This window comes from Heteronotia binoei, chromosome 1 (genome assembly GCF_032191835.1).
Source record: "Heteronotia binoei isolate CCM8104 ecotype False Entrance Well chromosome 1, APGP_CSIRO_Hbin_v1, whole genome shotgun sequence".
Classification (NCBI taxonomy): Eukaryota; Metazoa; Chordata; class Lepidosauria; order Squamata; family Gekkonidae; genus Heteronotia; species Heteronotia binoei.
The window spans coordinates 193,677,548-193,689,087 of NC_083223.1; the positions used below are offsets into that span (position 1 = coordinate 193,677,548).

The following is an 11,540-nucleotide window of genomic DNA, read 5'->3' on the forward strand; positions in this document are numbered from 1 at the left end:
GGTGGAGCTTTTACCATGTTAATTAACATAGACATGTAAGTACACACAAAAGTCTACAGTGTCACTTGACAGTGAAGAAGCAAACTAAAATTTGGCTAGTGGGAGGGTTGAGGATAGAGAAGAGCCGTGGGGAAGAAGAGGTGGAGGCAGCAGTGGGCAAGTGAAAAAAGAGTAAGGGCAGTGGGTCTGTACTTTGACAGAAACATTCAGTGAAGGTTTGGGTTCCCACCCCCCTCCCATAGCCTAATCTTTTTTTTCTTTATAGCATCAAGCATATCAATATGAGTTTGGAGCAATGTACGCCTGGATGTTATGTGTTTTCACAGTCATTATGGCCTACAGTATCACATGCCCCATTATTGTCCCATTTGGTAAGTTGATTGATGAGTTGGGATTGGCACAGGCAGAAGACCATAGTGGAAGGTTTGTCTGAGTATGAAGATTTGGAATCACAAGGGCTTACTTAGGCATAATAGAAGTTCTGTGAATGGACCTTTCATGGTTTTTTTTAACCATGATTAGTATTTGTGGGAGTCTTCAAGAAGGGGAGGTAAATATTAATCACCTCCCATGTGTTCTTACAATCTTAGTTGTGTCCTGTGGGATAGGCCACTATTCACCCGATGGACGAAAATATGCAGGAGCCCATATGATGTCTATATGTTTTCATCTGCGGTGCAGTTGTCTGATCTTTGTGGCAGGGGAGGGGCACAACTTGAATTGAAATAACAATGTAGAAAGGGAAAGGGTAAAATTTTCCCATAGTACTGTAACATCTATAAAAATGATCCCTGCAGCTGTTTCTAGCCCTTTATAAGACTGCAGAAGAACCTAATACTGGATCTTCCAGCTCACATCCAGTTCAGCAGTTATTCTACATGCTTTAACATTTATTTGATGCCTGATACCACAAACACCCCCGTTTCATTGACACACACATACACGCACATGTTAAAAAATCCATATAGGAGGTGCTGGACGGTAGGAAAGCTATCTGATTTGTGTTTCAGCTTGTTTTCATTTAAAGCTTCAGAGAAGTTGTAAGGCTTAACTCAGTTTCCATATTGGATTTTGACTAGAACTTCTATTTGGACATAGGTTTTCTCGCAGTATTTGCGTTCTAGAAATAGATTATTATAAATTTCTAGAATTACATATTTATTGATCTAGTGCTCTGCTTTCGTATACATAAGATGCATTTCTCATAGGTTAGAACTAGTCCCATTATTTTTGATGCAATGTTGCTTTATGTAGAAAACTCTCCCTGATAAACCTATGTTTATCTAACAGTGATGCCAAGCACTGGCCATCAGAAAAGAATGGTCACAGTGAAGCATATTGGTTTTTTTCCTATGAGAGATTAAGATAAATAGATAACTTTTTTCTTTACTCTGCTAAAAGTGTAGTTGCTTAGTATTTGTAAAATAATAAGCATTTGAAACCTGCATGAAATTCTGAAGCAGTCACATGAATAGAATGCTTATAGTAGCAGAACTGAACATACTTGTCGGTGAACATACTTGTCATTCCAAAAAAAACTACAAGTAAACCTTTGGGGGGCAGTATTGTGTAAGAAAAATGTGCTGCCTCCTATCTGTTAAATGAACAAAAAGAGCACACAAAAATCTTGGATTTCTTAATTTTACCCTACCATGAACAGAGGAAACTGGCCTAAATCTTATGTTGGGTTGGGACCCATTGGGCCTAAATAACTAGAGGGGGCTGAGGGCATTGGTGACAACTAGGAGGCCTTTTGAGCTAGGGGGTGGAGCTGTACTTCCACAAGGGAATCAACAAGGCTATCTAATCTAATCAAGCCTGCTATTGTCATTCACCTGTTATTGCCATTTGACATCTGAAATCACTTTTATAAAGTTTCCAGTAACTCATGTTAGATTTTATGGCAAGCGTGGCCTGGCCTAACAAAGTGACATTTATATCAGCTCTGACCCTTCTTAGCAAATGAGTTTGACACCTCTGCTCTATGCAGCTGCTCAGGCTTCCTGTGCTACAGACCTCCTAGGAGGCCACCAACCTGATAACCCCATACAAACCAGATCATATCCTTTTATCAGAGTCAATGGCAGAACTGTGAAACAGGATCATTTTGTGTCTACGCATGTTGAAGTTCTTTGCTAGTGTAGAAAGCTTGAACATTTTTGATGCCTAGGCTTGTGCTGAATTTAAAAAAACAAAACTAGGTCTTGGTTGGTCTCTTTTTGCACTAGGAAATGGGGGTAAATATGTATGTTACTAACAAAGTTTTTAACAAATTTGGACTTGTTTGCTGTTTTCAGGATTAATCTACATACTGATGAAGCATACCGTTGACCGCCACAATCTGTATTATGCATACCTCCCTGCTAAGCTAGAGAGCCAGATCCACTTTGCAGCTGTGACTCAGGCCCATGCAGCTCCAATTCTCTGCCTGATTTGGCTGCATTTTTTCTCTTTTTTGAGACTAGGTAAGTAATGGATGGTCTTTTGTGTGAACATACTGAAGACGGTAAAAACTTCTTATGGAGCAGAGTGACAGGAAAGAAGGCAACACGGCAACCTGATCTCTGAAGCTAAGCAGAATCGTACTTAGATAAGGGCATAAGAGCCCCGCTGGATCAAAACTAATAGTCCATCTAGTCCAGCATCCTGTCTCACATAGTGGCCAACCAGTTCCTCTGGATGGCCATCAGCAGGGCATAGAGGCTGAGACCTCCACTAGTGTTGCCTCCTGGCTCTGGGATTCAGATGTTCAGTGCTGAATGTGGAGGTTCCCCTAAGTCACCATGGCTAGTAGCCACTGGTAGTCTTATTCTCCATGAAATCTTCCTTTTAAAGCTGTGTATTCCTATGGTCATCACTGCATCTATTGGCAGAGAATTCCACATTTTAATAAATTTGTGTAAAGTAGTATTTCCTTTTGTCCATCCTTAGTTGTCTCTTTTCTAAAATTAAAACTGTCCCCCGTAATTGTCTCTTTTCTAACCTGAAAAGTCCCAGACTTCAGCCTTTCCTCATAGAGAAGGTGCTCCAACCCCCTAAGCATCTTGGTTGCCCTCTTCTGTATTTTTTCCAGCTCTGCAATGTCCTTTTTGAGATACAGTGACCCAAAACACTGGGTTGGTATTTCATTGAGCTATCCAGTATGACTCCAAGATCTTTTTCCTGTCACTCAGCAAGTTCAGACCCCATTAGCCTGAACTCAAGGCTGGCCCTAGTCCTTTCTGGCGCCCTAGGCAGCACAGCTCTGCCCCTGCCGCCTACTCGTGAGTAGCCCTGCACCTGCCACCTACTTACGAGTAGCCTCCGCCTGCAGCCTACTTGCAAATAGCCCCACAAGTAGGTGGCAGGCACAGGGCTACTCACAAGTACGTGGCAGATGCAGGGCTACTCGTGGGAAGGGGTGGTGGCAGCAGGGGGGAGAGGCAGGCAAGCAGGCAGGCAAACTAGGTGCCCTCCCCTCAGAGTGCGGCATGATTCAGCCCGGCCCTACTGGCCAGCTTCTTATCTTTCTTTGAAGAATGCACTAGAGGAGGCTTCTCCCTCCTCCTTTCCGGAACGGAATAGAGGGGAAGTGAAGCTTCCTCCAGTGCGGTCTTCAAGGGTAAGATGCTGGCTGCATCAAAGCCGGTAGGGCTGAGCCTTGGCACGGCACACTCTGATCGCGCGGGGGATGGCGGGCAGAAAGGGAGGGAAAGGAAGGGAAGGTGCGGTGGGGGCAGCGAGAGGCAAACAGGCAGGCAAACTGGGCGTTTGTCATGGGCACCAGGAGTGGGGAGCCCAATTTGGTGCCCCCTCCCTCCCGGCACCCTAGGCAAGCACCTAGTTTGCCTAGTGGGCAAGTCAGCCCTGCCTGCACTTGAAGTTGAGATTTTTTTGTCTCAATATACAGCACCATACATGGAGACCACTAAAAATGAGACTGTACAGAATAGAGCAGTGTCAAACCACCTGTGCTTCTCACTTGCCTTGAAAGCCCCCTGTTAGAGTTGCCATAAGTCAGCTGCAAATTGACAGCATTTTTTATACATGCACAGTCACACACACACACAAACACCAGTGACATTTGTGTGGATACCTCTAAATTACAGTAAATTTTAGTATCCAGCCCACAGAATGAAGATGAAGCACAGGGCCTCCGGAGGTTAGGGACAGGTAACAAAGCAGTCTCAGATATTGAGACTACTCCTTCAGTGTAAATGACAGAAGAGGAGGAGTACTTTTTCCTCCAAGACTTGATATATGTTAAGGTTGTGTGTTTGCCATCTGATTTCTTCTGTACATTTTGTAATCAGTATAATTCCCACTCACCACAAACAATATCTCCTGTTTTATATTTTATTTATAGATCTCTTTATTCCCCCCTCACCTTAGGTTTTAGAGCACCTACAAGTTTATTTACATTCCTGGTTGGCGTTGTAGCAGTTTTTATTTGCTTAGTTTCCACTTGTTATGCTGGCCTGAAATATCTGAACCCCCTCAATTATAAGGTAAATTTGCACTGGTTATATTGGGGACTTGCTAAATAATAATCTGTGCTTTATTATAGGTCAGGTTTGCTGCTTTATATTAATGTCAGTGTGGTCCAGCTATTTTTTTCTTCAATAAAAACTAGTTATGACTATGATTGCTCAATTCAGGCCATACACAAGGAAGCTTAACTGGAGAGTTGGTGTGGTATTGTGTTGGACTAGGGCCTGGTGAACACCAGTTCAAAGCCTGTCACATACTCTCAGCCTAACCTATTTTACAAGGATGTTGTGAGGATAAAATGGGAAAATAAGAGATGTGTATGTTGTTCTGAGCTCTCTGGCCAGGTGAGATAGGGGTGTATGACTGGTTGGAAAACCAGACTTACACAGTAGAATTCAGTGAAGATGCAAAGCAGACAATAGACACAGCTTTTGCAGTGTCTCCTATTGGTGAATTTATGAAGTTGAGTGCTGAGAGCTCAGAAGACAAAAGCAAACAAGTTGTTCTGGAGTTTAATTGTACATTTGGAAGTTCAGTCAGTGCTTAAGGATCTCAGCTGTGGTTAGTGCAAATCATGGTTTGGTGTGATGTCTAAATTGAGCCTAAGTGCCATTCCAAGTATTTAAGTGTATTTAAACAATGGCTTTAAAGAGGAAGGAAGCACTTTGTATTCACCTTTTGAACAGAAAACTGTAATACAGAACAAAGTGGGGCATTGAGAATTCTGGGAGACTGTAATTGAGAGCCATGTCTAAACATTGTGTTTATGTAAGACTGCACATACTTTTGAATTTTGCTTTATTGGTTCATCTCTTCTCCATTGATATCTGTAGCTAGAAGACTCAACTGTTGAAAAAGGAAGTGAAATGGATTTAGCAACTGGAAACATTTCTGTAAGCATTTACCAAAAAATATATTTAACATCCCTTCTGTGAAATGGTTCCTTGCCAGCAAAGGGTTAGCAAGTCCTGTGTTAGTGTCAGACTACTTGCATTTGCTGACTTCTTGACTAGCTGACATAAAGTACTTGTCTGCTGGCAAAATACAGCAAAGATTCAGGTTCAGTGAGATATGTTTAGAGTATCTTTGCTTAACTAAAAAATGTGTGAATTGCTCCAATTTGGCAATAGCTGATGTTTTAGATCACAGTGGCCAAACTTGCTTAACGTAAGAGCCACATAGAATAAACATCAGAAGTTTGAGAACTGCAAGACATGAATATCAGATGTTTGAGAGGCGGAAGAAAGGAAGAAGGAAGGAAGGAAGGAAAAAAAAGATGGGGAGAGGTAGAAAGAAAGCAACTTTAAATGCATTCTCTAAGCTGTTGGCTGGCTTGGCTTGGAGAAGTGATTACAGAGACAAATGCCTTCTCCAAGCTGGCCGATGGGGTGGGGTGGGCTTTGAGAGCCACACAATATGTGAGAAAGAACCACATGTGGCTCCCAAGCCACAGTCTGGCCACCCCTGTTTTAAATACTTTTTTTGAGCTCTCTAGGTCATGAAGTGTTTTATCTGAGAGTAGTCACATTAGTTAAAAGTTGTTTGCTTCTGCTCTTGAAAAGCATATCATTTATTGTAGAACAGGGGTGTCGAATTCATTTGTTATGAGGGCCATTTCTGACATAAATGAGACCTTGTTGGGCCGAGCTATGTCATACTGGGCCGTATGAGTACCTATTTAAGATTAGATAGCAGAGATATAAACTTTATAAAGGACACAAACACAATTAAAGATTTTTCTTTAGAAAAAACTTAAAATAAAACATGTTTGGTTTTAAAGGTGCTTTCTTTGTATTTCTCCCATGGGATCCAGGGAACTGGCAAAGGAAGCTCTGACTCTTTCCTTCATTCCCCAGGGGGCCAGGAGGGGGAGCAGCCTCAGCCAATAGAAGGAAGAGAGGCTTGGCTCAGTAGCTCTGCTGTGCAATTCAGAGATGACAAGAAAAATACTCTCTGTGTAAAGAAACAATATCAAAATATAATTACAATTATTCATATTCTACAATACAACAATATATTACAGTGACAGCAGTATAAATTTTCAGTGACAAAAGTACCATCCGAAGCACATAACTTCACTTCTGTCCTTGAGATGATGCAACATTCAATAAATACAGTCCAGCGATGATACAAAACTGGTCCATTCTCATTTCGGATCCATGCGATCCTTCTTCTGGGACCGTCTTATTTATTTTTAGGTGCAGTAGTCTGATAGTGCCTTATTTCAGGGTTTCCCAAACTTTTTTCCTCCGTGGCCCATTTATTTTTACACTTCTCCTTAGTGGCCCACTAAAATTTGGGGGTGGAGCCAGGAGACTTTGGGGTTGTAACTGGGAGACAGGAATTATGTCATTTCCTGTGGTGTCACTTCCAGGTCAAGGGTCAAGTGATGTCATTTCTAGGGCACACTGAACCAAAATTCCACCTCTTCCTGTGATGTCATTTCCAGGGTACTCCCCCAAACCTGCCTCTTCTTCTTAAGTAACTTCGTTTTCAGAAATATCTCTCTGAAACTCATGCTGAGCCAAAATGGGGGTGGAAAGTGGGCGGTCTGGGGTCCTCTCTTTCCACCTTCACACCTGCATGCACCTATCTGTTTGTGTGTTCTTTTCCAGCTTGCAAATACTCCTAATGCCCATGCTCAGTTGCCTGCACCACCTACACACCCCTTCCTCAACAGCACTGGCCAATGTATGCAGTTGGGAGTGCTGTTGCCATTGCTATCAGGAATGCCAGCACTGTGTACCACCCACACTGGGCCCTGGCAGCTGCTGTAGCTCAAAATATGCTGACACATTTAGTAGGCCCTTCCTTCAGCTTCTACTACTGGAACCCTGCCTCCGGCTACAACCAAGCTTTCTTGATTTCAAGAAAATCTTTTGACAACTTTCATACTTTTCCTTGACTGAAACATTGGGAAATTGCTGTGAAAGGTAGCAGAGAATTGTTCGGCAATGAATGAATTAATTTCAAGTTATATGAAGTTCATACAAGCTTTTCTAGTTATCTCAAAAAGGATATTTGAGAGGCTTGCAAATTTTTACTGACTGTGTTTCCCATGCCTTTAAAAGCAACCTGTTGTGCAGATACTTAGCCAGTGAACTTCTTTCATCCTTTTAAATATCTACAGGAGTTTAATTTTGGTGTCAGACAGCTGTTAAAAGCTGGACCAGTGAAATGGTGCCAAGTTCATAATGCCATCACTTCCAGTGCTGTTGAGATATACATCAGTAATCTCCAATAATCTCTTTCTGCCCCACACCTCTCACTCTCTCACACAGAAATCTCATAGAAAGGCCAGCTGGCTACAGCTGGGGGTGCCAACTTTTCATTGGCATAGCTGCTATGTCTGCAACAACAGTATGATGAACAGAAAAGTTTATCCAGTAAAAATGGAAGTAAAGAAAGAGAAAGGGAAAGAAAGAAAGGAAAAGAATTAAGTGGAAGGAAAGGAAGACATGGAAAGAAAGAACATAAGAAAATAAGAGAAACAATGTTGGATCAGGCCACTGGCCCATCAAGTCCAAAATTCTCTCACACAGTGCCCAAAAAGCATCAGAATGTCCACCAGTGGGGCCAGGACACTAGAAGCTCTCCCACTGTTGCTTCCCCACCCCAGCACCAAGAATGCAGCGCATCACTTCCAGGGAAAGAAAAAAAGAAGGGGGGACAAAGAAAAAAAGCTCGGTGACCAGCAGATGACCCCAGCCAGCAACAATTCTGCCCAGGGGTCATTTGGGGGAAAAAAAGCTACTGGAATGCCCACTCCCCACCCCTACTGGCTGAAAAAAACATCCCGCCCTTCTTTGCCGCCCAGGCCTCCTGGGGAAATCTCCCCAAAAGAACATACTGCAAGGCACATGAAAGCTCATACTTTGAAAAACACTTCATGGATCTAAAGTGCCTGTGGATGCTAGCTTTTCTCTCAAACATTGGGAGGGGGGGGGGAGAAGGAAGAAGAGGCAGCCCAGCTCCTCTCTGCACAACACAGAGACATTGGGGGATGGAAGGAAGCAAAACAGAGGCTTTGCAGCCTATGTTAGTCTTCAAGGCTAGCTTTTCTCTGCACAAAACAGAGATGTTGGGGGATGGAAGGAAGCAAAACGGAGGTCAGGCATTGCAGCCTGTGTCAGTCTTCAAGCCTAGCTTTCCTCTGCACAACAGAGAGACAGGAAAGGAAGGAAGCAGAGCAGAGCTCATGCTTTGCTGGGGGCAGGGCTAACTTTGGCTTTTCTTGTGACCCGGTATTGAGGCTTCCGTGGCCTGGTACTGGGTTGCGACCCTGCAAATGGGAAACGCTGCCTTATTTTATTATAATTCACTGTTTTCTGTAAATAAATTATACATTACAATTTTAAACACAGACTGAGCTACTCTAAACCTCTCAAAAGGTTATTTATTTTATTTATAATTGCCAAGCTTCCTCTAATTAATTTCCTTATTCAGAACACTGCTGCCATTTTCCATCTATCAGCATTTCATCACATTCATTTTCCCTTTCCTTAATAAATTAAATAAAAAACCTTTTGAGAGGTTTAGAGTAGCTCACTGTATTTAAAATTGTAATGTATAGTTTATTTACAGAAAACAGTGAATTGTAATAAAATAAGGCACCATCAGACTACTGCACCTAAAAATAAATAAGACTGTCCCAGAAGAAGGATCACAGATCCGAAACAAGAATGGAGCAGTTCTGTATCATCATTGGACTGTATTTATTGAATGTTGCATCATCTCATGGACAGTAGTGAAGTTGTGTGCTTCTGATGGTACTTTTGTCACTGGAAATTTATATTGCTGTCACTGTAATATATATTGTATTGTAGAATAAGAATCATTGTAATTATATTTTGATATTGTTTCTTTACACTGAGAGTATTTTTCTTGTCATTTCCTGGTTGTGAAACCTCCGTGGTCTTGGCATTGTTTGATGTGCAATTGAGAGAGCCTGGCAAAGCAAGTTCTCCCTTCTCCCTTCCTCCCCAAGGGAGGAGCCTCAGCCAATGGAGAAAATGGAGACTTTGCTCTGTATCTCCTGTGCAATTGAGCAAGCCTTGCAAAGCAAGCTGTTATGCAGAAGGGGAAGCAAGAGAGAGGGAGAAGGAAGTAGATGACAGCCAGTTGCTCGGGGGCCTGATAGGAGCCCTCCGTGGGCCTGATTCAGCCCCCAGGCTGCATGTTTGACACCTCTGTGTTAGGTGGTATACTTGGGAGTTGGATGCATTTAATGGATAATAAGAAGGGAAGGAGGGGACACTATGGGGCAAATGTTTGAGGAGACAGTTTGAAACAATTATGCAGCATCTCCTTGTTTTTCATTATTCAAGATATTAATTATCTGCCATTTTAGGTATATATCCCACATGTTCTGGTTCCCAGTTCTACTGAAAGAGCAAATTTGTTGCATCTGGAGAGGCTGAATTATGGTGCCATGGGAAAGACCACCCCGAATGTGAAACGAGGCCATGTCCCTTTATGTGAGGAAACAGTCATTGGACAATGCAGTTGAAAGATAGAAGACCATCATCCCCCTTATTCTGAGAAAAGGGTCATTGGGAAAACATAGAAGTGTGAGTTTCAGACTAACACAAGATGGCATCCTCAGCCCTGATTTAGAAGAAACAAAAATCCATTGAAAGGTTAATTTCCCAGTCTTTTCTACCAGGAGTAGCTGTCATAAGAATGTTCAAGAAGGGCTCAGTTGCTGATGTTACAAGGTAGCCACACAAGACTGTTTGCCTTTTAAGTCTTCACAAAAATTGTGGCATAGGTGTATTGAACAAAAGTGCTCAGGGAAGCTACTTTGGGTTTTTTTTTCATTTGCCTTTCTTGAAGAGATTTGACTAAATGCTTGATCTTAGATCACTGGAGCCAAAGAGTTATCAAAACATCAGGACCTGTCTTATTTTTTGAAATTATGCCCTTTTACTTTTAACCAGTCCTTGGTTGTCTGCTATATGCTTAATTAAGCTCAAAGGCAACATGTCCTATGCCAAAACAAGCATAGGCAAAACTAAGAAAATGTAGTCTGGAGAATAGAGTCCAGTGTTCTGCCAGTACCTCATATTATCAAGATAGGTGGGAACATTTGTATTTCTTGAAAAGAGGATGGGTCCAGTAAGAATATGCCATAACTTGAGAATTTAGTACAAGAATGTATTTATCTGAGAACTTTTAAGTATGGATTGAATTTGTTAATTTTCTGGTCACTATTTTATGGGCCTCACAAACAGGAAAATTTTCTTGACAAGCAATAAATAATGTAATTTTTAATTATTTTTAATATCTCTGGTTATAAAAATAAATGTCTGCTTTAAGTGCCAAGAGTATCACAAATATATGAAGTGTTGGGCTGTTTTTAAATTATGTAGTAGGTATAAATTTCTGCAAAAGCTGTGTTGAATAAATTAAGTAATCACATTAAATAAAACACTGTATTCAGATATACCTCTGTGATGGACTTCCTTAACACTCTTTACCACAATATTGCCAAGTTGTAGTTTTATAATGAGACTCTTAATTTAGAACTGCATAGGAATAGGTATGTAAAAATTATGTCCCCAGGTGCTCACATTCTTCCTTACAAAAAGATGATGAAAATATGCATTTTCAGAATGGTATATTCTACATCCAATATCCATGGATGAGTTGAAATTTGAAAAATAACAAAAAAAATGTGTCGAGTCTCTAAAAAACTTACATGAATTTTGCATAGTAGTTAAAATGGTAGACTAGGATTTAGGAAACCCAAGTTTGAATCCCTGCTCTGCCATGGAGGCTTGCTGGGTGATCTTAGGGGAGTCACTCTCTCTCGGCCTAATCTGTTTTGCAGAATAAAATGTAACGATAAAATGGAGAAGAACATTATAAGCTGCTTTGGATCTTCCTTGGGGAGAAAAGTTGAGTATGGGTATATATATATAGTGGTAATGATTTAGGAGAAAGTGTAGGGTGGTGGTTGAAGTGTCATGTGAGAATTTGAGAGAACCAGATTCAAATCCCCACTCTACCATGATGCTTTTTGGATGACTTGGGGTAGCTGACCCTAACACCCAGGATGGTTATGAGGA

At 41.5% G+C, this 11,540-nt stretch overlaps 1 protein-coding gene across 3 annotated transcripts in view; it reads left to right on the plus strand.

Moving 5' to 3' along the window:
- Positions 1 to 10,917, plus strand: part of TMEM63A (transmembrane protein 63A) — a 52,806-nt gene extending 41,889 nt beyond the window's left edge. For 2 of the 3 annotated variants that reach the window (XM_060245605.1, XM_060245624.1), the window contains 5 exons: positions 266 to 371; positions 2,298 to 2,465; positions 4,372 to 4,487; positions 5,304 to 5,363; positions 9,821 to 10,917. In XM_060245605.1, coding sequence (XP_060101588.1) covers positions 266 to 371; positions 2,298 to 2,465; positions 4,372 to 4,487; positions 5,304 to 5,363; positions 9,821 to 9,979 — 609 coding nt within the window. In that variant the 3' untranslated portion in view covers positions 9,980 to 10,917. The remainder of the gene's footprint in view (positions 1 to 265; positions 372 to 2,297; positions 2,466 to 4,371; positions 4,488 to 5,303; positions 5,364 to 9,820) is intronic. The other variant, XM_060245615.1, reaches the window with a different exon arrangement.
- Positions 10,918 to 11,540: the final 623 nt, after the last annotated feature.